Source organism: Zootoca vivipara, chromosome 2 (genome assembly GCF_963506605.1).
Source record: "Zootoca vivipara chromosome 2, rZooViv1.1, whole genome shotgun sequence".
Classification (NCBI taxonomy): Eukaryota; Metazoa; Chordata; class Lepidosauria; order Squamata; family Lacertidae; genus Zootoca; species Zootoca vivipara.
The window spans coordinates 12,069,872-12,096,465 of record NC_083277.1 but is presented as its reverse complement, the minus strand read 5'-3'; the positions used below and the strand labels follow the sequence as shown (position 1 = coordinate 12,096,465).

The following is a 26,594-nucleotide window of genomic DNA, read 5'->3' as shown; positions in this document are numbered from 1 at the left end:
AAACTTTGCAGGGTGGGCTTTCAAGCACATCTCTGAAGGGACCCTTGTTAAGATTTCACATTCTGACTGCAGAGTGTGTAGGACTTGGGATTACAAGGCTCAGGTTCAAATTCCTTTTGACCATAAACTTTAAAGTGCTTCCTTTTTCTAAGTCTCTCAGCTCAGCCTCTTCTACCTCACAGGGTTTCTCTCAGGATAAAACAGGATATCACCCTCCTAAAATCCCTGGAGGAAACATCATGGGGAATGGATATTATGCTGAAGGACAATTTTTAATAGAATCAAACATGTTATCGCATGAAACATACCCCCAAATTCTTTCAGGCCTGTTATACAAAAATGTAAGAAGAGGGGATCTCTAAAAATACAGATAAGCATCTGACTGTTCACTACAAAGCATCTTGGAGAAAATAATTGTATACATGGGAATTTACTGTCCCCCCTGAAATCCTCTAGATTCTCTCTGTTCTCTCCTCAGAACTTCTGACAGAGGCTCTTCACTGTCAGAGGGGATTTTGTTACATAGAGGCCCAAAACCTACGTGGGAGTTATGTTCCTGGGGTCAGCATGCAAAGGCAATCGACCCCGGAAAATGCCCCCCAAGCAACCATCCCTACTTGTCTGAAGCCAGAGATCTTGAGAGCTTTATGCAACCTTTCTAAAGGCATGCGAGCAAGGTAGACTTAGAAACTCTTTCCCCCACTGCCAAAGGCTGGGCTCTGGAGACTCTTGCGAGATAAGCTTCCCTGAGTAGTAGCAAAAAAAGGGATTTTGGAACTTCCATCTTCCTGGCCAGTGGAGGTTTTGGCGAAGGAAAATGGAATCTGAGAGCAGGACTGAGGCTGAGGAAGGTTTTAAGTGAAGCCTGTGCATAATTCTGATTTTATTCAGGAAAGATGATGTTATTATCTCTAGAAATCTTAAGTCAGAGTTGGAGGTTGGAGAGAGAACTACATCGAAACAGGAATGTGGGGGGGGGGGTTTGCTGCCGTTTCCTAAATCATTTTCTTGCTTCTTTTCCCCTTTGCACGTCCTGCACTGACAGAAATAGACAATTCCCAAGCAAGAGAGAACAGACAAGTTTGGGGACTGACAGGGGACCCAATCAATCAGTGTCATTTACAATCTGTCCCCAGAAGGGAGAGTTGCATCATGATTGACACAAGGGATGGCCAATCACAGTTCTGCAAATATGGTTTCTCCTTAAGTGCCTGTCTGCTCAGTCCTGAAGGAGACTGAATATGTCTTAATTGGCAATGAATATACGCTTGTCTGTCTGCGCCCTCAGTCAAGAGAGGCTCAGGTTCCCTTTATCCGTCACGTAAAAGTAGGGCTGGAGGGACTCTCCTGAGAAGGAGGCTTCTGAGAATGAGTGGAGGAGGGCTGCTGTATCTGCATCGTAAAAGGACACCCGTCCCCCTTCACAGTTCAGGGTCACTCGGATCCTCTTGGGCTCTTCATGGGGGGAGCATAACTTGTACCCACCGTCCCACTTCCCCATACCCCAGATCCCGTCTGTAGGATCAACATTTAATTCGCCTTTCCTCTTCACAGACTTTCTGGCAACCCCCACCCCCCACCCCTCCTCTCTTCCCACAGTGACCTCCCAGAAATGTCTGCCTTCCTTAAATGCCTCACATCCCAGCACATCGCCATGTGAGTCAAATCTCTCAGGGTTGTCTGGCAGGGCTTGACGCACTTTCCCCCTTCTCACACTCTTTCGATCCTCAGACAGGATAAGGATAGGATTTGCTGTGTCTGGATCCAAAGTTACGTTTTCTGTGAGAGCAGATGAGGAAAGAAAAGAGAAACGACGTCACCTGGGAAGCTGACTCTTTTTTAGGCACATGACAGAAATAGCATCCCCTCTGAGATGAACAGGGACTCCATGGCTCTGCATTCGAGAGAGGGATGTTCATCAAGTTCTTATTAATGATTCTTGAAACATTTGCAGTTCTTTCAAGTGTTTGAAGCACTTAACACATTTAAGCCATTTTCTGAGCTATGCATTTCCCACTCTTACACCTTACTCTTACATGAACTCTCCTAAAAGAGATTGAGATCTTGTATGGCTCCAAGGGATATTTCAGCCTCATGTGCCAGGAAGAAGAGAAGAAGAGGAAGAGGAAGAGGAAGAGGAAGAGGAAGAAGAAGAAGAGGAGGAGGAGGAGGAGGAGGAGTTTGGATTAGATATCCCGCTTTATCACTACCCGAAGGAGTCTCAAAGCGGCTAACAATCTCCTTTTCCCCTCCTCCCCCACAACAAACACTCTGTGATGTGAGTGGGGCTGAGAGACTTCAGAGAAGTGTGACTAGCCCAAGGTCACCCAGCAGCTGCATGTGGAGGAGCGGAGACACGAACCCGGTTCCCCAGATTACGAGTCTACCGCTCTTAACCACTACACCACACTAGAGCATTTGGCTTCATAGCAACCCTGTGTTGAATTGAGATTGGGCACAGAAAAAGGCCCAGAAATGTTTGACCCGAATTGACTAGGGAAACCCAGTCAGATGGGTGAGGCATAAATAATAAATTATTATTATTATTATTATTAAATGTACCTTTTTGCAGCTGACGTCCATATTCCACAGTGTCTGGCAGAGAAAAAGGAACAGAGATTTAGCATCACACCATCATTCAGGTAACAAACCTGTCAACAACAATATGAGCTCACGAGATTGTAGCCAGGTATTGTGGACTACAAGTCCAATCTTCCCTAACCACTGTCCACGCCAGCTGGAGATTATGGAAGTTGCAGTTAAAACTATCTGAAATACACCATGCAGGCTATCCCTTCGACAAAAAGATCCAGACATCACTGTTCCAGGATGGGAGGCCTCAATCCCAGTCCCTTCTGCTTCTGGGACAGCAACCCCTTCTTTCCTACTTCTCCTTACATCAATCTCAGGGCCAAAGGAATAGGAGAAATTCCCCAAAAGTGAGATGTGTGAAAGCACCCAAAGCCTGGCTGAGAGATGTGAAGTGGTGAAGTACAATTTTTTAGAGACAACTTGCAACTTAAGGGAGGGTCACATTCCTGGGGATTGTGCATAAAGGAAAATCGTGCAAAGTCAGAGCGACACCCGGAATCACCCCTGCCATCAGAGATCTCAAGGCGGTCCCATGAGATCTCACAGGAGCCTCTCAGAGCCCAGTAACCATGGCAGAGGTCTTAAAAGGGACTTGCATGGTGGCCAAACCCTTTGTTGCAAGAGCTTTCAAGCCCTTTACCTTGCTGACTGGAATCTGGGAGGCTCCCCCAAGATCTCACAAGAGCTTCCAGAGCCCACCAAGAAAGGTTTATCCACTTCTTTCGATTGTGAGTCATCTACATAGGAAAGTGTGACTTCTAGATATTGAAAAAGAATAAATAAATAAACCCTCCATTTTCCTGGCACTGCTAGTAACCTGGAGCCTGTCATTAACACTTCTAAACATCCAGTATAAAATATTTTCAGCCCTTCTTCATTACCACTGAACTGCTTCATGACACCCTCCAGGAAGGGACTCATATCACTGAAGTCCCAGATCCTCCACTTCAGGGCAGGAGGAAAAGCCACAGGAGGATCCTCTAAGTTCTCCTTCGCCTGAGACCTGGGAGGAGGAGAACAAAGTCAAGCCAACATCCTTCCAATGCAAGGAGGTTTCTGACAAGGCAGGTGTCTCATCCTGATGATAAAGGCATGATGGAGATATCATGAAGACTTGGGAGCAGGGCTTTTCCTATGGCAAGAGGGAGCATCTAGAGAGCACCTAACAAGATGAAAGAAAACCGACACACACCTGCTTCCAAAATATACTGAAGGAAATATAGGAATATGAGACTGAAGATAAAGAAGCTGACATTTACAAAAAAAATTTTTAAGAAACTGGGTCCTTATGCAGAGATTTTAGGACTACACCACTTTTAGTGAAGCATTTCAAGTGATTAATGAGCAAAACATGTTGATCTGGTATGTGCTTTTCTGAAATATAAGGAAGTTCAGAATACTTTCGATTGGCTTTTGTGATTAACATTATACAATGTAACCTCGACTTGCGTCTGCTTCTACTTGCACATGTTCCAACTTACATCTGCTGCCAACCTGGAAGTATTTACATCCGGGTTTGCCGTGCGTGCATGAGCAGAATCTGTCTGCGTGCTTTGAACATTTGCAGAAGCTTTCTGTGCGCTTTCCCATGCGCAGAAGCACGCTATCGCACTGCGCGCATGTGTGGAGCAACTCTTCTACTTGCGTCCTGTTTCAGGGTGCTGATGGCACCCCAAAACGGATTACGGACATAAGTACCGGTAGAAGTTCTACTGTAAATGTATTTTAGCACAGTGGTTGTATTTTAAAAATGGAGAAAAAATTAGCAATCAAAGCAATATTTTCTAAACATGGGAGATTCTCAAAATTCATGAGTGTCTAAAGTTGTCTGGAGGACATGGCTGGGTTTACAATGGCTGGGTCAAAGGCAGTGGTGCCTCTGAAACCATAGGAGGGGAGTGTCCTCTGGGGCTCGGATCCTGCTCACGGGTTTCCCACTGGCATCTGGTTAGTCACTGTAAAAACAGGATGCTGGACTAGATGAGCCACTGGCCGGATCCAGCAGGGCCCTTTCCCACATTCTTATGTCTGAGGAAGAACCTGCAGGAGCCTGGAATACACTGGATATTTAAGGGTAAGTTATAGTGAAGTTACAAGCACCTTTGGGGTGTCCCCCCTTTTGGTATCAATTGCAGAGTAATTGAATCCATCACAGAAAAGGGTCTTCAAAAATATGCAGTGGGAACGGCTTCCTGTCTGTGAATGTAGATGGGACCAATAGCTACCACAAAAATGTGTCCCTATTTTTGTCTGTTGAAGAGGAACTTTCCTAGCATCACAATAAGGCAGGGGTTTTCCATCACTTACCTGTGCAAGAAGCTTCCGATATCCTGGAGGGAAAGAAAGGTAGATGTCAGGGGAGCCTGTTCTACTGTTGTTGTTGTTGTCGTTGTCATCAATTTTGTATACCACCCTACACCCGCAGGTCTCAGGGCAGTTCACAAAATAAAATCACAATATAAAAATATAGAATTCATAATAAATACAAAAACAAGAGCAACCAAATAATCCAAACTGTCTTCAGAGGCAGCCCCATATATAACCCCCAAGCTATGTACCCACTCTTTCAGAGGAAGTGTCATCCTATCAAGAGCAGGCCATCTCCCACCCATCCAGGCTTGGGAACCACCCACTAGCAGTGCCTCAGTCTCATCTGGATTGAGCTTCAGCTTGTTGGCTCTCATTCAGTCCATTAGCAAGGCAAGACAACAGTCCATCACTTCCACTGCCTCACCTGAAGATGTAAAGGGGAGCCAACAGCATATTGCTGACAACGTGCTCCAAACCTCCGGATGACCCCTAATCAGTTATCAATACTAAGCAGCTGAGTTCCACTTGCAGGGAAACAGAGGGGGCAGAGTGCTACTGGTTCTTAAGGCTTCCCAGAGACCTCTGGTTGGCCAATGCGAGAACACAATGCTAGAATGAAGGGGCCCCTTTTGCGACCCCAGGCCTTTCAACCTTCGTGTACCTTTTGTTTTCTTTACAGCAGCTTTCTTTGGGGGTGGGGGCTAAGACATGTTATCCTCCTGCCTGTAGCTTGAAGCAGCACACTTCACCCTCTCGCATCAAGACCAGGCCTCACCTGCAGGAGTTCACTGGCTGGTTCCTGAAGCTTCTCCTCCATCTCCCGGATGAGGCTGTCAAGAGAGGAGAGTTCCCCGGAGAGTCTGGCCAGGTGCTCCTTCCTTTTAGCTGCAATCTCCTTCTTTATATCTGCCATCTGGGTCAGAATACGTTTCTCTTGTTCTTCCAGAAACTGGCGCAGTCGCCTGAACTCAGCCACCATCTTTTTCCTCTCTGCATCTGTTTGTTTCTGCAGCAAAGAGATTGAAAGAAGAGAACAGTGGGCCAATATCAGACACTTAGTCTGCTGTTGCAGGATGAAGAGGCCAGTTATCCAAATTTCCTTGGAAGGCCACTTCTGACATATTCAGCAGAGAAAGAGCTTGATAAATACTTACAAGCCCACCCCCTCCTTTAAATGGTCTTTCACGCTCTGTGGGAGATTAGGATGCTCAAAAAGAAACTGCTTTCTCTATATTCCATATTCATTTTCCCTGCAGAAGACCTTAAAAACAACAATGATGCTTACAAGCAGGTCTTGACTTTCTTTTTCTGCGTTTGCTTTAAATTCTAGAATTCTCTCTCTTTCCTTCCTCACATTGTGTAGGCAGCTGCTGATCTGATTCTGAAAACAAAACAAAATCGAAGTTTGGTTGCTTTTTTCATTATTGGAATTTAATATTCATAATAACAGTAATGTTGAATCATATGCTTGCTCCCTGCCCCCAAGTCTGGGGTCTTTGCCTTCTTCATCCAGGGAGCCTGTGGCACAATGTGTCCGTGTGTCTGGCTGATAACCAGAAGGTTGGTTCGATTCCAACCAGGGATGGCTGTGGGGAGAATTCCTGCATTGCAGGGGGTTGGACTAGATAACCCTCAGGGTCCCTTCCAACTCTAGGATTCTATGATTCTATCCCTCCCACCTCCATTGCCCCACCCCAGCCCTTTCCTAAGAGAGCTGCTACCAGAGCATGAATTGGGGGTGAGTTACTCCTGCAGGGGGGCATTGGGGCACTGTAATCCTCCAAAAGATTTATTGAAAAGAGTTCCAGAAGTTTAGTTTTCGAAGGCTGCACAAAGCTCTTGCTGGCGAGTGACTCTTTGGCTGCTGGAGGGGAGAACACATTAAAACGTTTTCTTGCAAGACGCCCTTCTCTGTAGCTATTTCACCCTCATCATCCCCAAAGGAAATCCAGAGAGATTTCTTACCTTGTACTCCTGAGACGCCTCCTCTAGAGGAACCACCTCGTGGCTTTTGTGCTTCCTGGATACATTACACACGACACAGATGGGGCTTTCGTCCTCCTTGCAGAAGAGCTTATGAGGCTCCTTGTGCTTCTTGCAGACCTTCCCCTTTCCTTTAGACCCCTTTTCACCTTGGAGTTTCCCGGCTGTAAGTTTTTCCACAACATTTGCCAGCGGCCGATTGGGGATGAGATTCCTGTGCTGAATGATTTTTCTGCACTGAGGGCAGGAAACCTCTCCCTCGGATGTCTCCCAGCACTGGATCAGGCAGGATCGGCAGAAGTTGTGCCCGCACTCCGGGATGATCACTGGATCCCTGAAACAATCCAGGCAGATGGGGCAAGTGGCTTCCTGGAAGAGATCCTGCACGGGATCCTCAGAAGCAGCCGTGGCTGCTGCTGCCTCACCTGGAAGAGAGGGAGAGTTTCGTTTTCTTTGCTTTTCGCGTGTGAATAGACGTTTCCTTTTCTTTCCCATGATGAGATTCCACGGCAGCGGTGGCTCAAGATTTCCCTTCTGCTCTGCAAATGTGGAGTTAGCAAGGAGATCTGGGGTATTGCTTCCCCACCCAGGGAATTCAAGCAGGAGGACTCAGAATCTCGGCTGCCTTAGAGACATGCATTGAAGTGGAACAGGGTCTCTCTGACATCGAAATCTATTTTTAAAAAGAGAATGGGCAGAATTCCTTGCTGCTAATTTAAGGAACCATGTGCTTAGAAGAGGTAGAGAGAAGACCCCTCCCCTTCCGGAGGGGGGGCGGAGTTGCAGGAGAGAAGAAGTCTCTGTGGGCAGAGGGATGTTGCCCGCCTCATTGGTACTCCTAGCCGCGTCACGGCTCCCGGTTGGCCAATCGGGGTGGCCAGGGGCGTGGCCGCTTGCCGTTTAAACAGGAGCGCGGCTGTGGGGGGTGGCCTCCATTCGCCGCCTTGTCGGATCTCCTTGTCATAAAAATTAACATGGATTTTTTTTTATTTTTTATCTTTTGGTGTTGGGGAAGTGTTTTCTCTCTTTTGACTTGTGATTCTTTTTATCTTTATATACTGCTAAAGTATTATTGTTTGGTGGTTGATACATATTCCTCATAAAAAAGATAACACATGGTTTTTTTGGGGGGGGGATTTAGTGTTGATGCTCTGAACATTTTTCCTCTGATGTTTAATTTGATCCATGCTGAAGTGAGGGTCCTCTTCTTAATTTGAGTCTATGTTCAAGTGTAAAAATGAAGACAAAACAATTGAGGGAATTACAAATCTGATGTTTAATTTGATTCCTGCTGAAGTGAGGGTTCTCTTCTTAATTTGGTGTGCACCTGACAATATGCATCAGGCCAACAACATGTTGGGACAGCCCCACGGTTGTCATGCAGACATGAATTTCTGAGCCGCCACCCCCAGAGCCAGTCGCCTCAACATGGATGTTGAAGCCACACAGATGCAGCAGTGTGGGAGCCCTCAACTCTGCCACGAAGATGAACTCTGCCACTCAGGCAGGGAGACTGCTGGGAAATGAGGCGGGCAGGAAACCAACAGAATCCCAAATCTGTTCCATATACTCAGTGCCAGGAACAAACACTCTAGATCCTCATTCAGTTGGAGAGAGAAAGATAATCTCTATAGACCACAGTTACCCCCCTCCCACTCGCTGGCTCTCAAGTCTGCCCTGGTGCTGCACCGGGTACCCAGGTGGGCACAACTGGGTGAGACCAACTCCACCTTGTTTACCCATTAAAGCCTCAGGAATAGACCAAACCAGCCTGCTCATCCACCATCAAGTCATGGATGAAAGGAACTTTATTCACAGCAAGCCTGGCATTAACCACAGCAGATAGGAGATCAGTTCCTTGGGCTGGGACGGCTGGCACACAGCACCTTCACCACCTTGCCTCTGTGTGTGCCATTTATCCTTTTTCCCTGTCTCCCACACCATACTTCCCTTTGAACAGGGCAGGATATCAGTGGAGTTGGAGATGTGCAGTCCAGATATGAAGAGAGGGCTGAAATGTCACAGTGGACAGAGCACAGCATCCTGCTCAATGAAACCTCCTGGTGCAGAGGCAGTCTACCTCTGAATAAGCTGAAGTTGTGGAGGTGAACAACAGGAAATGGCTTTTGGTCTCAAACCCTTCCTCTCACCAACTTTGAAAGCAAAATAAAAAAATTCCTTCAGTAGCACCTTAAAGACCAACTAAGTTTTTATTTTGGTATGAGCTTTCGTGTGCATGCACACTTCTTCAGATACAGTGAAATGGAAGTTTCCAGGCACTTATGTAGAGAAGGGGTGGGGAGGGGTGGGGATGGGGAGGGGGGATCACTCAGAAGGGTGGTGGAAATGGGTGATTGACTGACTGATAGCTGTTGATGACCGCAAACGACTGCAAATGGTTTTGCATGAAAAAGCAAGGGTTGAGATGGCTGAAGATCGCTTATCATGTATAATGAGATAAGAACCCGATATCTCTGTTCAAACCAGGTCCCTCCATGGTTTTGAGCTTGGTGATAAGTTGCAATTCAGCAACTTCTCTTTCCAGTCTATTTCTGAAATTCTTTTGTAGTAAGACAGCTACTTTGAGATCTTGTATAGAATGTCCTGGGAGATTGAAGTGTTCTCCTACTGGTTTTTCTGTCTTCTGGTTCCTGATGTCAGATTTATGTCCATTTATCCTTTGGCGTAGGGTTTGGCCTGTTTGTCCAATATAGAGAGCTGAAGGGCACTGTTGGCATTTGATGGCATACACAATGTTAGAGGATGAGCAATTAAATAGTCCTGAGATGGTATGTTGGATGTTGTTGGGGCCAGTAATGGTGTTGTCTGGGTGTATGTGGCAGCAAAGTTGGCATCTGGGTTTATTGCAGGCTCTGGTACCAGTGTCCATGTTAAGTCTGGTGGTTGTATTATTGTGGGTGAGGAGTTGTTTAAGATTGGGTGGCTGTCTGTAGGCAATGAAAGGTCTTCCTCCCAGAGCTTGAGAAAGGGAGCGGTCATTGTCCAGGAGAGGCTGTAGATCTCTGATGATGCGTTGTACTGTTTTAGCTTGGGAGTTGTATGTGATGACTAGTGGTGTTCTGTTATTTTCTTTTTTGGGTCTGTCTTGCAGCAGGTTCTAGAGAGGAATTTTCTAGAGAGGAATGCTACTGAAGGAATTTTTTTATTCAACTTTGAAAGGGTGTGTAAGTCAGTGGCCAAAACCATGTGTGTGAAGAAGTCCTTTCTCTAGGCAATCACCAAAACCTGTGAGCTAATCCTTTTTATCTCCAGGAAATAGAGGGCACTCCTATGTCTATTCAAGAGTAAACTCAAAGGGACTTATCCCAGGGATGTGGGCACAGGGCTGTAGGCGGAAATCACATGCCGGCAGTGTGGTGGCAGCAGGATGCCCCCTTAGCGAAAGCATGCCTCATGGTAAGAAATGTTTCAGCTTAAGAACGGACCTCCAGAACGAATTACGTTCGTAACCGGAGGTATCACTGTAGAGGAACTTTGCAGGGCGGGCTTTCAAGCACATCTCTGAAGGGACTCTTCCCCCATATATATATAATGAGAAAAAAGAAACATGAACACAAAATGCAAATACAGATACAAAAAACATGAACTCCTTTTTCTAGGCAATCACTTAAACCTGTGAGCTAATCCTCTTAGTCTATCCAGAAAATAATCACACTCCTATGTCTACTCAAGAGTAAGTTCAAAAGGGCTTATCCCAGGGAAGTGCGCACAGGGTAATAGGCTCAATTTCCTCTTTGCTGCACAGTGGTCAGGATTACAGGTAGGTAGCCGTGTTGGTCTGGATCGAAGTAAAATAAAAAAATTCCTTCAGTAGCACCTTAAAGACCAACTAAGTTTTTATTTTGGTATGAGCTTTCGTGTGCATGCACACTTCTTCAGATACAGTGAAATGGAAGTTTCCAGGCACTTATGTAGAGAAGGGGTGGGGAGGGGTGGGGATGGGGAGGGGGGATCACTCAGAAGGGTGGTGGAAATGGGTGATTGACTGACTGATAGCTGTTGATGACCAGAAACGACTGCAAATGGTTTTGCATGAAAAAGCAAGGGTGGAGATGGCTGAAGATCGCTTATCATGTATAATGAGATAAGAACCCGATATCTCTGTTCAAACCAGGTCCCTCCATGGTTTTGAGCTTGGTGATAAGTTGCAATTCAGCAACTTCTCTTTCCAGTCTATTTCTGAAATTCTTTTGTAGTAAGACAGCTACTTTGAGATCTTGTATAGAATGTCCTGGGAGATTGAAGTGTTCTCCTACTGGTTTTTCTGTCTTCTGGTTCCTGATGTCAGATTTATGTCCATGGTCAGGAGAGATTGGAAAAATATGCTGCCTTCACTTCCTCTTCCAATTTGAGAATTGCCATTTGGGGTGACTATGGTAAAAAGTGTAGAATTAAAATACCTCTCCCTATTTGTATGACCCATATGATTGGCACTGGTTGCAAATTACATTTTAAAAATTTATTTTCAGTGCTGATACTTTGAACATTTTTCTCTGAAGTTTCATTTGATCCATGCTGAAGTGAGGGTTCCCTTCTTAATTTGGCTCTATGTTGAAGTGTAAAAATAAAGACAAAACAATTGAGGGAATTATAAATCCACCCAAAACTGTTTTCAGTTTCATATTCTGGACCCTTGTGGATTATGATTCCTGCTGTCTCTGTGTTGACATTTTGCAGAAGGGTCTGTAACTGAAAAAAGGGCTGAGGGGACAGTTCTGAAAACTTTTTGGGGTGGATGTCCAGCCTAGGAGTTCCGTGAGGACACCAAAAAAGTAGTATGAGCAGCAGTTTATCCCCGACGTACACACAAATGTTTGTGTTGTTTTCATTAAGCCTATATTAATGAGGATTATAGTGATAACTGTAATGTGCACAGTTTGAGAGTATACCACAAGGCCAAATGGGCTGCAAAAAGTGGGAGAGGGATCGTGAGGATATAAATTATTGTTGTTGTTGTTGTTGTTGCATATATCCTGACCTATCTGGATGTTCCACAGATTGACCCGGGGTTCAACAGAAGTGCCAGTCATATCAGCCAGAAAATCTTCCAGAGCCACTTGGATCCATCAACATATGAGGGTGGACCATTCTCATGGGTGCCCCACCTCTGCAGAGGGGAAAGGGTGCTGGAAAAGCCTAGTTTCCACAGGAATTTAGCATCATGCTAAATAAAACCTCCTGGGACAGAGGCAGTCTACTTCTGAATAAGCAGGAACAGGCTTTTGGTCTCAAACCCTCCTTTGTTTCATGGCCTTTAAGAGGGTGTGTAAGTCAGTGGCCAAAACCATATGACGTGCTGTGTGAAGAACTCCTTTCTCTAGGCCAGGCACGTCCAACTCCCTAGGGGCTGTGATCTACTCCCAGTATTAAACAATTGACAATGATCTACCCATTGTCATTGGAGGCGGGTAGGACCAAGGTTTTTTTTAGGGGAGGAGGGGAGGGCACAGTTGTTGAGCATTTTTTAGATGTATGCCCTATCTATTTGGCACTGGCTGCTTCTGTTGAAAATGGGGTGAGGAACTAACTGGCATTCTTTTCATTTCCCCCCTTCAATTTCCCCACAACTGACTGTGTGTTAAAAGGAAGGGTGTCAATAGGATACCTGCTCTCTCACTGACATGGCAGAAACGGCTGAGACTTCTCTCCTGGTTGTGTGATTCCCATCAATAAAGGGATGGGCAGACTTCAGACTTGGGTTTGCTTTCATTTTTATTCGGAATGCTGTGATCCAGAAATGGATCCAGAGCTTATGCAGGGAAGCCGCTGAAATCTGCCATTCACTCAATCTTTGATCGACTCTTCCTGCAGACATTCACAGTCAACACAGGAAGGTCTGAAGAGAAGCTACAACATACAGGACCTTTGCAGGGAGGGCTTTCAAGCACATCTCTGAAGGGACCCTTGTTAAGATTTCACATTCTGAGTGCCCAGTGTGTTGGACTTGGGATGACAAGGCCCAGGTTCAAATCCCTTTTGACCATAAACTTGAAAGTGTTTCCTTTTTCTAAGTCCCTCAGCTCAGCCTCTTCTACTTCACAGGGTTTCTCTCAGGATAAAACAAGATATCACCCTCCTAAAATCCCTGGAGGAAGTGTCATGGGGAATGGATATTATACTGTTGAGTTGGAAACAACACAGGAGCAACAAGAAGTACGATCTTTAATAGAATCAAACATGTTAGCACAGGAAACATATCCCCAAATTATTTCAGGACCGCTACAAAAAAGGATAAGAAGAGGGGATCTCTAAAAATACAGATAATTATAAGCATCTGACTATTCACTACAAAGCAGCTTGGAGAAAATAATTGTATACATGGGAATTTACATGGGAACCTACGTGTGGGTGACATTCCTGGTGTCAGCATACAAAGGCAATATAGTGCAAGTCAGGAAGACCCCCCAAAATGCCCCCAAGCAACCATCCCTACTCGTCCAAAGCCAGAGATCCCGAGAGCTTTATGCAACCTTTCTAGAGGCCGGGAAGCAAGGTGGACTTAGAAACTCTTCCCCCCACTGCCAAAGGTTTTCTGGGCTCTGGAGACTCTTGTGAGATCTCACAGTCCCTTCCAACAGTTTCCCACAGTCTCCTGCCCTCTTTCCATTTATTAATTTGTGGTTTGAGGAAGGGCTCCAGCCTGCGATCATGCAAGTCAAGTTGTGCGTAAGTTTTAGGGGGAGGAAAAGGGAATCTGAGAGCAGAATTGAGGTTGAGGAAGGTTTTAAGTGAGGCCCGTGCATAATTCTTATTTTATTCAGAAAAAATGATGATATTGTCTCTAGAAATCTTAAGTCAGAATTGGAGGATGGAGAAAGAACTACATCGAAAGAGGAATGTGATTAGGGTTGCTGTTGTTTCCTAAATTATTTTCTTGCACCTCCTTCACTGACAGAAAGAGCTGATTCCCAAGGGAGAGAGAACAGGCCAGTTTGAGGACTGACAGGAGACACAATCAATCAGTGTCATTTGCTAAGCTAGCCTGAGAAGGGAGAGTTGCATCATGATTGGCACAAGGGATGGCCAATCACAGTTCTGCAAATATGGCTTGTCCATGAGTGCCTGTCAGCTCAGTCCTGAAGGAGACTGAATATGTCATAATGGCCATGAATATACGCTTGTCTGTCTCCACCCTCAGTCAAGAGAGTGTCAGGTTCTCTTCCTTGCCCACGTAAAACAAGGGCTGGAGGGTCTCTCCTGAAAAGGCAGCTGCCAGATATGTGTGGAGAACGGCTGCTGTATCTGCATCGTAAAAGGACACCCGTCCCCCTTCACAGTTCAGGGTCACTCGGATCCTCTTGGGCTCCTCACTTGGAACAGGGGTCTCATGGGGGGAGCAGAACTTGTACCCACCGTCCCACTTTCCCAAACCCCAGATCCCTTCCATAGTAGCAAAACCTAAATTGCCCTTCCTCTTCACAGACTTTCTGGCAACTCCCACCCCCCATCTCTCCTCTCTTCCCACAATGACCTCCCAGAAATGTCTGCCTGATGTGAACCCCTCACATCCCAGCACATAGCCATATGTGTCAAATCTCTCAGGGTTGTCTGGCAGGTCTTGACGCACTTTCCCCCTTCTCACACTCTTTCGATCCTCAGACAGGATGAGCCAGGGATTTGCTGTGTCTGGATCCAAAGTTACGTTTTCTGTGGGGGCAGAGGTGGAAAGAGAAGAGAAAAAACATCAATTGGGAAGCTGACTCTTTTTTAGGCACATGACAGAAATAGCATCCCCTCTGAAATGAACAGGGACTCCATGGCTCTGCATTCGAGAGAGGGATGTCCATCAAGTTCTTAATAAGGATTCTTGAAACATTGACAGTTATTTCAAGGGTTCACACATTATCTACATAGAATCCTTGCAACGACTCTGTAAGTTGAGTCAATCTTACTTTGCCCATTTTTCAGATGGGAGGACTGAGGCTGAGAGACAGTGGCTTGTCTAAGACCAGCCCCATCCCCCACAGTTTATGGCAGAAGGGAGTCAAAGCAGGGACTCCCTAATTCACATCTTAATCTTTTACCTCACATGACAGACTGTGCTTGACATGCCAGGTAAAACTGGCAGCAGATCCTCTCAAGTTTCAGATACATATTTAAGGTATGTTGTACCCCATCCTTCCAGGTAGTTTATGAAAAGCAAGAAAGTGGTTAGGTTTCCCTGAACCCCATGAAATGTCCTTCTTGGGATTCTTGACAGCACTTCATAGAATCATAGAGTTGGAAGTGTCCCCAAGGGTCATCTAGTCCAACCCCCTGCAATGCAGGAATCCCAACTATAGCATCCATGACAGCCCCCCCCCAACCTCTTCTTAAAAACCTTCAAGGAAGGAGATTCCACTGCTTTCTGAGTGACTCAGTTCCATGTTCTGCAGTGTGGGCCTATGGTTTGTTTCCCCCAGGAAAACTATGATGATGATGATGATAATTTATTATTTATACCCCGTCCATCTGCCTGGGTTTCCCCAGCCACTCAGGGCGGCTTCCAACAATATTCTGTTAAACATTAACAGGCTCCCTAAACAGGGCTGCCTTCAGAGGTCTTCTAAAAGTCTGGCAGATGTTTTTCTCTTTAACATCTGGTGAGAGGGCGTTCCACAGGGTGGGTGCCACTACCGAGAAGACCCTCTGCCTGGTTCCCTGTAACTTGGCTTCTTGCAGCGAGGGAAACGCCAGAGGGCCATCGGCAACAGACCTCAGTGTCTGGGCAGAACAATGGGGGTGGAGACGCTTCTTCAGGTATACTGGACCGAGGCCATTTAGGGCTTTAAAGGTCAGCACGAACACTTTGAATTGTGCTCGGAAACGCACTGGGAGCCAGTCAGCCAAAAACTAACTTGATTATCTCTTGTGCTTTGGTTATAGTGATGCAGAAAATGGATAGTTCTATCTTTTAAATTGACATTGATTACAGCATTGATAGTAAATTTACATTGTTAATAATGTAATGCCAAACCCAGTAAAACCAAGGACGCGTCATTCTTACCTTCAATGCAAAGACCCCACCCTGGCTCCCCAGACCCGATTGGCTACATGGCTTGCCTTCCCCCCCCACTGTTCCTCACATTTATGGAAATCGTAAGCAGTGGAAGCAGAACAAGAAACCCGTTTAAAAATTTGAGAGGCTGGGAAACATTAGAAAAAGGATCTGCTCTGCAGTCTTCTCACCCCCCCCCCCCCCGCTCAACACATTATGGAAAGTTAAGTCAAGCGATTTCTTTTTAAAGACACACATTTGTACAGCCACCTTTGAAGATTATGTGTGATGTTGGATGTTGCCAGTGCTGTTATGTGTCACATTTTTTTTGTTAAATATAATGGGTTTTTCTAGTTTATTGTATTGATTAGCCTTTATGCATTCTACTCACTGTTGTCTAAAAGAATCGCAGAATATGATTTTAAAGATAAGTAAGAGTTTCCTTTATGCTGCCATCTGCTGCACCTTTTCCAGCTCTTATGATTCCCTTATTGTAGTGTCCAGGATCAGGCCAGACTGAACATCTGTCTTCCCATTGTCTCCCCTCCAATACAAAAGCTGAGGGAAGACCCCCATCTTGCAGGGAAGCCGGACCCCTGGAGTTCACACTCTGGCAGCCCCCACCTCCCTGCCAGTGACACCAGAACCCATTTACCTTCTAGCCCCCAAAGGTTGTTGCAGCCATTTTCTGAGCTATTTGTGTTCATGTATTTCCTACTCTTAAACCTGACTCTTACATAAAAGGGGTGGGGATCTTGTATTGCTCAAAGGGATATTTTCCCCTCATGTGTCGGGGGCATTTGGCTTCACCCTCCAGAAATTGGGCTTTGCTCCCCAAGCCCTTTTAAATCTGGGCCTGGGTCAAGCAAGATCCGAGGTCAAACAAAGAATTATAGATTCTGAGAGACGGCTGGACAGTCTGAGGTCCCCTGACTTCATAATCGCAGATAACGAGAGATACGTTGCTGCCCCGGCTGCATAGCTCTATTTTCTCGAATCCAGAAACGCAAGAGGGGACTTTACTCTTGCACGAAGCTCGGCGTTACCATCGCCGGTTCTGGAAGGATCCTTCGGAAAAGTCTCATATGACCAGAGACTGTGTACCTGCCCACTAGGGGAAATAGGAAGCCCTGAACATTTATTCTTTAGATGCCCCTTCTATGATGAGGCACACAGAGACACCATTGCCTCCCTACTGGAGAGGCTTGCTCACCTTCCGGAGAAGTCTATAAATTAAATGCCCTCCTCTTAGGAAAAGATCAAAAGACGACCTGGTCGGTCGCCAGATTCTGCACGCAGATTTGCAGATGCAGTCTATCCTCCCAGAACAAATTAGCCTGTGGGGAAAATAGTCAAAGGGAGCCTCCAGGGTGATAGGGTCAACCTGTATGGTATCTCAAATTTTAAACTTTTAGGTTCTCATACGTCTGTTTAATTCAATTTTAAGTCTTACGCAGTTTGCTGTACATTGTTTATAAATCCAGATTTCATTTTTGTGAATGTGCTGTTGGAGCTGGTTTATAACCGTAATAAACAATTTCATTTCATTTCATTACCCATGAGACTTCCTTCACCCACATGCATTATATCCTTCTTGCTGCCTTAAAACTCTAACATTGTGTTCCTTATTGTTCATCACATTGATCAATCCTCTATTTTAAAATCATTACCTCTTAGCTTGATGAACTCAATCAGTACTGTCTTTGGGAATATCGTCTGAACTAGCCCCAGAAGAAAACCTTCAGGTCTTTTTTGGAAGGTTGTTTTAAAAACCTTTTTCAATTCCTCAAAAATATCATTCCATCAAGTCTTTACATTAACGCAGTTCCACCAAATATGATATAGTGAGCCTTCAACCTTTTTGCATCTCCAACATAGATTTGTGGGTAATTTATAAATTTTAGCCAATTTCACCGGGATCATGTACCACCTATAGCACATCTTTATAATGTTTCTTTAATGGCAGTGCACACAGTAAAATTTATGAAATTTTTCCATAACCTTTCTCATCTCTCAAGCCAAATTGCACAGCCCAAAACTTGTCCCCATTTTATCGTAAATGCCTTGACCATCCCTGTGTCTTATTGAGATTTGGCACAGAAAAGCCAGCCATCCTGGGCTGGGGGCTTCCTTAGAGTCTGCAGGCTCAGGCCAAGAGCCCATCTAGCCCAGAATGCTGCTCTCACTGAACAGATGCCTCTGGGAAATAAGGGGAAAGAAGGCATGGATGGAAGAGCTGCAGTGGCCTGGACTTTTGAGAAGCGGATCCCATCTACTGTTTGACCCAGAAATGACTAGGGAAACCCAGCCAGATGGGCGGGGTATAAATAATAAATTATTATTATTATTAAATGTACCTTGTTGCAGCTGAAGTCCAAATTCCAGAGTGTCTGGAAGAGAAAAAGGAACAGAGATTTAGGATCACACCATCATCCAGGTAACAAACCTGTCAACAATAATATGAGCTCATGAGATTTTAGCCAGGTGTTGTGGACTACAAGTCCCATCATGCCTAACCACTGGCCACGCCAGCTGGAGATTATGGGTGTTGCAGTTAAAACTATCTGAAACTCACCATACTGGCTATCCCTGCATAAGGTCATATCAAGGTTCAGGCCTTCCCAAATCTTGGAGGACAGACCCCCCAGAAGATCTCCCCATCCACAACAAGATCCAGACATCCCTGTTCCAGGATGGGAGGCCTCAACCCCAGTCCCCTCTGCTCCTGGCTGGCTCTTGGACAGCCCCCTTCCTTCCCTCCTTCTGCCCCCCTTACATCAATCTCAGGGCCAAAGGAACAGGAGAAATGCCCAAAAAGTGAGATGTGTGAAAGCACCCAAAGCCTGGCTGAGAAATTGTGAAGCGGTCAAGGTTCAGGCCTTCCCAAATCTTGGAGGACAGACCCCCCAGAAGATCTCCACCTCAACAACAAGGTACAGGCATCCCTGTTCTGGGATGGGAGGCCTCAACCCCGGTCCCCTCCGCTCCTGGCTGGCTCTTGGACAGCCCCCCTCCTGCCCCCTTCCATCAATCACAGGGCCAAAGGAACAGGAGAAATTCCCAAAAAGTGAGATCCGTGAAAGCACCCAAAGCCTGGTTGTGAAGTGGTCAAGCACAAATTTTTACACGACAACTCATAACTTAAGGGAAAGTTACATTCCTGGGGTTTATGCATAAAGGAAAATTGCACAAAGTCAGAATGGCCCCTGGAATCACTTCTGCCATCTGAGATCTCAAGATGGCACCATGAGATCTTGCAGGAGCCTCTCAGAGCCCAGTAAGCAAGGAGGATGCCTTAAATGCAATTTGTGTGGTGGCCAAACCCTTCTTAGAAAGAGCTTTTGAGCCCTTTACCTTGCTGGCTGGAATCTGCGAGGCTCCCCAAAGATCTCACAAGAGCTTCCAGAGCTCAGCAAGAAGGGTTTCAATTGCGTAAGTAAAATCAGTTGTGAATCATCTACATATAAAAGTGTGGCTTCTAGATATTGAAAGAGAAGAAACAAATAAACGTTCCATTTTCCTGGCACTGCTAATGACCTGGAGCCTTTCATAAACAATTTTAAATGTCCAGTATAAAATATTTTCAGCCCTTCTTCATTACCTCTGAACTGCTTCATGACACCCTTCAGGAAGGGATTTATATCATAAAAGTCCCAGATCCTCCACTTCAGGGCAGGAGGAAAAGCCACAGGAGGATCCTCTAAGTTCTGCTTTGCCTGAGACCTGGGAGGAGAAGAACAAAGTCAAGCCAACATCCTTCCAATGCAAGGAGGTTTCTGACAAGGCAGGTGTCTCATCCTGATGATAAAGGCATGATGGCTATATCATGAAGACTTGGGAGAATGGCAAATTAAACTATGAATATACAGATTCAGCAAGGCTAATGGCAGTCCTAAGAGGACAATCAGATCAAAAATTAATAAAAGAATGGGACTGTGTTACAAGAGTGTGTGAAAAAACATTGTTCTGGAATAAATATATCAATATGTATTGAATGAAGTTTGCAGGATCAAGGAAATGAAGAAATGGTCATAATATGTATAAAGCTAGAAGTAATATACACAAATAAATACTTAACACAACATTTAAGATACATTAAAAAATTGGAAGCAATATTTTCCCATGGCAAAAAGGTTGTTGATGTGTGGCTCTAGAGAGCACCTAATGAGTTTGTCAGAGGTTGTTGCGACTACTCTAGAGTAACGACCTTCCACATGCTTGTCTTTTAACAGTCTTTATTGGTGCACTCTATTTACAGTGTAACGAGGTGCTGGAAACATGTCTGCTTATTCCGAACCAGAATCCGGCACTGCCCCCTTTCGTGACTTGGACCAACATAAGAGTCGCGGGACAGCGAATCTCCTCCCCTTTCTCCTCCTCCTTAATTCCGGTGCCGGGGGAAAGGGTCTGTGCTCCGTCTTTTCCCTCTCCCCCCTTTCCGTCTCTCTCCTTTCCCGCCTGTGGAGCAGGGGCCCTCCCATGCTGCCAGAGACCTGGCTCTCTCTCTCCGCTTCCTGACTATCTCCTTCAGACCCCGCTCTTTCATGGCTGCTTGGGGACGAACTGCTTCTGATAAGAGGGGGAGGTTCTCTGTAATCTCTCCCCTTTACAGAGTTGAAGAAAAACTAAAATATATTGAAGGAAATATAGGAATATGAGATTGAAGGTAAAGAAGCTGATATATGGGGGGGGGGGAAGTTTTTGAAGAAAAGTGAGCAATAGTGGCCCCTTCATGGATCACTGCCTTGTCGTGGCGAAGGGGCTTAAATAACTTGGAGAAGTTATGTTTTGACCAAACGTGATCCACCTGGAGAAGGAATTGGCAAGCCACTCCAGTATCCCTGCCAAGAAAACTCCATGGACAAAGACAACAGGTATATAAAAGATATGACGCTGGAAGATGAGCCCCTCAGGTCGGAAGGCGTCCAACATGCTACTGAGGAAGAGCGGAGGACAAGTACAAGTAGATTCAGAGCTGATGAAGCGGCTGGGCCAAAGCCGAAAGGACGCTCAGTTGCGGATATGCCTGGAAGCGAAAGGAAAGTCCGATGCTGTAAAGAAAAATATTGAATAGGAACCTGGAATGTAAGAACCATGAATAATGGTAAGCTGGATGTGGTCAAAAATGAGATGACAAGAATAAATATTGACATCCTGGGCATCAGTGAACTAAAATGGAAGGGAATGGGCGAATTCAGTTCGAGTGACTATCATATCTACTACTGTGGGCAAGAATCCCGTAGAAGAAATGGAGTGGCCCTCATAGTCAACAAAAGAATGGCAAAAGCTGTAATGGGATGCAATCTCAAAAATGACAGAATGATCTCGATACGAATCCAAGGCAGACCTTTTAACATCACAGTAATCCAAGTTTATGCACCAACTACCGGTGCTGAAGAAAGTGAAATTGACCAATTCTATGAAGACTTACAACACCTTCTAGAAATGACACCAAAGAAGGATGTTCTTCTCATTACAGGGGATTGGAATGCTAAAGTAGGGAATCAAGAGATAAAAGGAACAACTGGCAAGTTTGGCCTTGGAGTTCAAAATGAAGCAGGGCAAAGGCTAATAGAGTTCTGTCAAGAGAACAAGCTGGTCATCACAAACACTCTTTTCCAACAACACAAAAGACGACTCTACACATGGATATCACCAAATGGGCAGCATCGAAATCAGATTGATTATATTCTCTGCAGCCAAAGATGGAGAAGCTCTATACAATCAGCAAAAACAAGACCTGGAGCTGACTGTAACTCAGATCATCAGCTTCTTATAGCAAAATTCCAGCTTAAACTAAAGAAAGTAGGAAAAACCACTGGGCCAGTATGATACAATCTAAATCAAATCCCTTATGAATACACAGTGGAAGTGAGGAACAGGTTTAAGGATTTAGATTTGGTGGACAGAGTGCCTGAAGAACTATGGATGGAGGCTCCTAACATTATACAGGAGGCAGCAACGAAAACCATCCCAAGGAAAAGGAAATGCAAGAAAGCAAAATGGCTGTCCAACGAGGCCTTACAAATAGCGGAGGAGAGGAGGCAAGTAAAATGTAAGGGAGATAGGGAAAGATACAGGAAACTGAATGCAGATTTCCAAAAAATAGCAAGGAGAGACAAGAGGGCCTTCTTAAATGAGCAATGCAAAGAAATAGAGGAAAACAATAGAATGGGGAAAACCAGAGATCTGTTCAAGAAAATTGGAGATATGAAAGGAACATTTCGTACAAAGATTACAATAATAAAGGACAAAAGTGGTAAGGACCTAACAGAAGCAGAAGAGATCAAGAAGAGGTGGCAAGAATACACAGAGGAATTATACCAGAAAGATATGGAGGTCTCATACACCCCAGGTAGTGTGGTTGCTGACCTTGAGCCAGACATCTTGGAGAGTGAAGTCAAATGGGCCTTAGAAAGCACTGCTAATAACAAGGCCAGTGGAAGTGATGATATTCCAGCTGAACTATTTAAAATTTAAAAGATGATGCTGTTAAGGTGCTACACCCAATATGCCAGCAAGTTTGGAAAACTCAGCAATGGCCAGAGGATTGGAGAAGATCAGTCTACATCCCAATTCCAAAGAAGGGCAGTGCCAAAGAATGCTCCAACTACCGCACAATTGCGCTCATTTCACACGCTAGCAAGGTTATGCTTAAAATTCTACAAGGCAGGCTTAGGCAGTATGTGGACCGAGAACTCCCAGAAGTGCAAGCTGGATTTCGAAGGGGCAGAGGAACCAGAGACCAAATAGCAAACATGCGCTGGATTATGGAGAAAGCTAGAGAGTTCCAGAAAAATGTCTACTTCTGCTTCATTGACTATGCAAAAGCCTTTGACTGTGTCGATCACAGCAAACTATGGCAAGTTCTTAAAGAAATGGGAGTGCCTGATCACCTCATCTGTCTCCTGAGAAATCTCTATGTGGGACAAGAAGCTACAGTTAGAACTGGATATGGAACAACTGATTGGTTCAAAATTGGGAAAGGAGTACGACAAGGTTGTATATTGTCTCCCTGCTTATTTAACTTATATGCAGAATTCATCATGCGAAAGGCTGGACTAGATGAATCCCAAGCCGGAATTAAGATTGCCGGAAGAAATATCAATAACCTCAGGTATGCAGATGACACAACCTTGATGGCAGAAAGCGAGGAGAATTAAAGAACCTTTTAATGAGGGTGAAAGAGGAGAGCGCAAAATATGGTCTGAAGCTCAACATCAAAAAAACCAAGATCATGGCCACTGGTCCCATCACCTCCTGGCAGATAGAAGGGGAAGAAATGGAGGCAGTGAGAGATTTTACTTTCTTAGGCTCCTAGATCACTGCAAGATGGTGACAGCAGTCACGAAATTGAAAGACGCCTGCTTCTTGGGAGAAAAGCAATGACAAACCTAGACAGCATCTTAAAAAGTAGAGACATCACCTTGCCTACAAAGTATAGTTAAAGCTATGGTTTTCCCAGTAGTGATGTATGGAAGTGAGAGCTGGACCATATAGAAGGCTGATCGCCGAAGAAGTGATGCTTTTGAATTATGGTGCTGGAGGAGACTCTTGAGAGTCCCATGGACTGCAAGAAGATCAAACCTATCCATTCTGAAGGAAATCAGCCCTGAGTGCTCACTGGAAGGACAGATCGTGAAGCTGAGGCTCCAATACTTTGGCCACCTCATGAGAAGAGAAGAATCTTTGGAAAAGACCCTGATGTTGGGAAAGATGGAGGGCACAAGGAGAAGGGGACGACAGAGGACGAGATGGTTGGACAGTGTTCTCAAAGCAACCAACATGAGTCTGACCAAACTGCGGGAGGCAGTGCAAGACAGGAGTGCCTGGCGTGCTATGGTCCATGGGGTCACGAAGAGTCGGACACGACTAAACGACTAAACAACAACAACGAGCAATAGTGGGTCTTGGCACAGAGATTTTAGGACTACACCAATTTTTAGTGAAGCATTAATGAGTAGAATATAATAGATCTGGTATGTGCATTTCTGAAATATAAGGAACTGCAGAATGATTTAGAATGGCTTTTGCCATTAACATTATAAATGCATTTTAACACAGTGGTTACATTGAAAAATGGGACAAATATTGGAAATTAAAACAGTATTTTCTATACATGGATTATTTTCAAAATTCATGAGAGTTGAAGTTGTCTGGAGGACAAGGCTCTCACTGTCTACTATTCACCATGGCTGGATCAAAGACAGTGAGTGGTGCCTCTGAACTCCAGTTGCTGAAACCACAGGAGGGGAGTGTCCTCTGGGGCTTGGATCCTGTTTGTGAGTTTCCCATGGGCATCTGGTTAGTGACTGTGAAAACAGGATGCTGGACTAGATGGGTCACTGGCCTGATCCAGCAGGGCCCCATCTCATGTTCTTATTTCTGGGGAAGAACCTGCAGAACTCTGAAATAGACTGAATATTTAAGGGTAAGTTATAGTGAAGATATTTGCAAGCTCCTTTAGAATGTCTCCCCTTTTTGTATCAATTGCAGAGTAAATTAATCCGTCACAGAGAAGGGCCTTCAGAAATATGCAGCGGGAATGGCTTCCTGTCTGTGATTGTAGATGGGACCAAAATCTACAAACAACTACGAAAACCTGTTCCTATTTTTGACTCTGACTTTGTTAAAAGTGACGATGGAGTCCTAAATTATCTCTAGAAAGAGGAATTGCAGAGTGAGTTTCTCACCCGTTAAACAGGAACTTTCCTAGTATCAGAATAAGGCAGGGATTTCCCATCACTTACCTTTGCAAAAAGCTTCCAATATCCTGGAAGGGAAGAAAGAAAGATGTCATGATGCAGCCATTTCTGCAGTAAATTATAAATACTAAGCAGCTGAGTGGCAACTGCTGGGAATCACAGGTTTGGAGAGCACTACTGTTTTTGGGGCTTCCCAGAGACCTCTGGTTGGTCAATGTGGGAACACAATGCTAGAATGAAGGGGCCTGTGGTTTGATCTAGCAGGACCCCTTCTGCGACCCCAGGCCTTTCACCCTTCATGTACCAATTGTTTTCTTTACAGCAGCTTTCTTTGGGGGTGGGGGCTAAGACATATTATCCTCCTGCCTGTAGCTTGAAGCAGCACACTTCACCCTCTTGCATCAAGACCAGGCCTGACCTGCAGGAGTTCACTGGCTGGTTCCTGAAGCTTCTCCTCCATCTCCCGGATGAGGCTGTCAAGAGAGGAGAGTTCCCCGGAGAGTCTGGCTAGGTGCTGCTCCCTTTTAGCTGCAATCTCCTTCTTCACTTCCGCCATCTGGGCTAGAAGAAGCTTCTCTTGTTTTTCCAGAAACCGGCGCAGTTGCCTGAACTCAGCCACCATCTTTTTCCTCTCTGCATCTGTTTGTTTCTGCAGCAAAGAGATTGAAAGAAGAGAACAGTGGGCCAATATCAGGCATTGAGTCTGCTGTTAAAGGATGAAGAGGCCAGTTATCGAAATTTCCTTGGAAGGCCACTTCTGACATATTCAGCAGAGAAAGAACTTGATAAATACTTACAAGCCCTCTCCCCCTTTAAATGGTCTTTCATATTCTGTGGGAGATAAGGCTGTTCAAAAAGAAACCCATTTCTGTATTCCATCTTCATTTTACCCAGATATGGATTCTAGACTATAGTATTTTTCACCTTAAAGTAACAATGATACTTACAAGCAGGTCTTGGCTTTCCTTTTCTGTGTCTGCTTTAAGTACTAGAATTCTCTCTCTCTCCTTCCTCACATTGTCTAGGCAGCTGCTGATCTGATCCTGAAAAGAAAGCAAAGTCCAAGTTGGGCTGTGTTACACATCAACAGACAAGGTGAATTGTATATTTGCTCCCTGCCCCACATCCCTGGGTCTTTTGCAGAGGTTCCCCCTTTTCATCCCAGAAGAGGCAGAAATGGGGCTGCCCTATATCAGAGCTGAGAAACATGGGCTTTTTCCTATTTGTCCCCCACACTGAACACACCTCCAACATCTCCCCCCTCCTTTTTATTAAGTTAATCCTCTTTCAGCCCAGGGGAGTCACTGCAGCCTGCATTCAGGGGGGGGGTCCACTGGTGCACTTTAATTTTTCAAAAAGAAAAGGAAATATTTATTGTATAAAGTTTTAGAAGTTTAGTTTTATTAGGCTGCACAAGATCTCTTTTTGGAGAATTCCTTTTGGACTGCAAGTGGAGAGAATACATTACAACATTATGTATGTATTTATTTATTTTTTTACAAGCCCCTCTTGTCTACAACTATTCCAACCCAAAGAAAGACCCATTGCCTTTTCCCACCTTGTATTCCTGGGACGCCTCCTCCAGAGGAATGACCTCGTGACTTTTGTGCTCCTTGGATACATTACACACAACACAGATGGGGCTTCCATTCTCCTTGCAGAACAGCTTCAGGGGTTCCTGGTGCTTCTCGCACATTCTGCCCTTTCCTTCGGCCTCCTTTTTCCCGTCCAGATAACTAAATTTCTTGGCTATTTCCACAAAATTTGCCAGCTGCTGGTTTCGCCTGATGCTGCTTTGCTCAACCGTTTCCCTGCACTGAGGGCAGGAAGCCTGTCCCTCGGATTTCTCCCAGCACTGGATCAGGCAGGATCGGCAGAAGTTGTGCCCGCACTCCGGGATGATCACTGGATCCTTGAAATAACCCAGGCAGATGGAGCAAGTGGCTTCCTCGCAGAGATCCCGGACGGGATCCCCAGAAACAGCCATGGCTGCCTCTCCAGGAAGA

At 45.2% G+C, this 26,594-nt stretch overlaps 1 protein-coding gene across 1 annotated transcript; it reads right to left on the bottom strand.

Moving 5' to 3' along the window:
* Positions 1-48: 48 nt before the first annotated feature.
* LOC118080122 (E3 ubiquitin-protein ligase TRIM7-like) lies at positions 49-26,594 on the bottom strand. The gene is made up of 14 exons (XM_060270951.1): positions 26,147-26,594; positions 25,536-25,631; positions 25,007-25,237; positions 24,634-24,656; positions 19,428-19,606; positions 18,241-18,273; positions 14,413-14,553; positions 6,868-7,310; positions 6,188-6,283; positions 5,678-5,908; positions 4,900-4,922; positions 3,474-3,595; positions 2,563-2,595; positions 49-1,779 (listed from the first exon to the last, which is right to left on the bottom strand). Exons 1-14 carry the CDS (start codon positions 26,573-26,575, stop codon positions 1,289-1,291), a joined length of 2,571 nt encoding a protein of 856 aa, XP_060126934.1. The 5' UTR covers positions 26,576-26,594; the 3' UTR covers positions 49-1,288.

What these genes read in the sequence shown, in the direction of transcription:
- LOC118080122 (XM_060270951.1), bottom strand. Translation starts at nt 26,575, where the DNA reads ATGGCTGTTTCTGGGGATCCCGTCCGGGATCTCTGCGAGGAAGCCACT. An exon ending in CAGCCAGTGAACTCCTGCAG is followed by an intron (nt 24,657 to 25,006) that starts GTCAGGCCTGGT and finishes CTTCCCTTCCAG; the next exon opens with GATATTGGAAGCTTTTTGCA. An exon ending in TTTAAAATTGTTTATGAAAG is followed by an intron (nt 18,274 to 19,427) that starts GCTCCAGGTCAT and finishes TTTCTCTTCCAG; the next exon opens with ACACTCTGGAATTTGGACTT.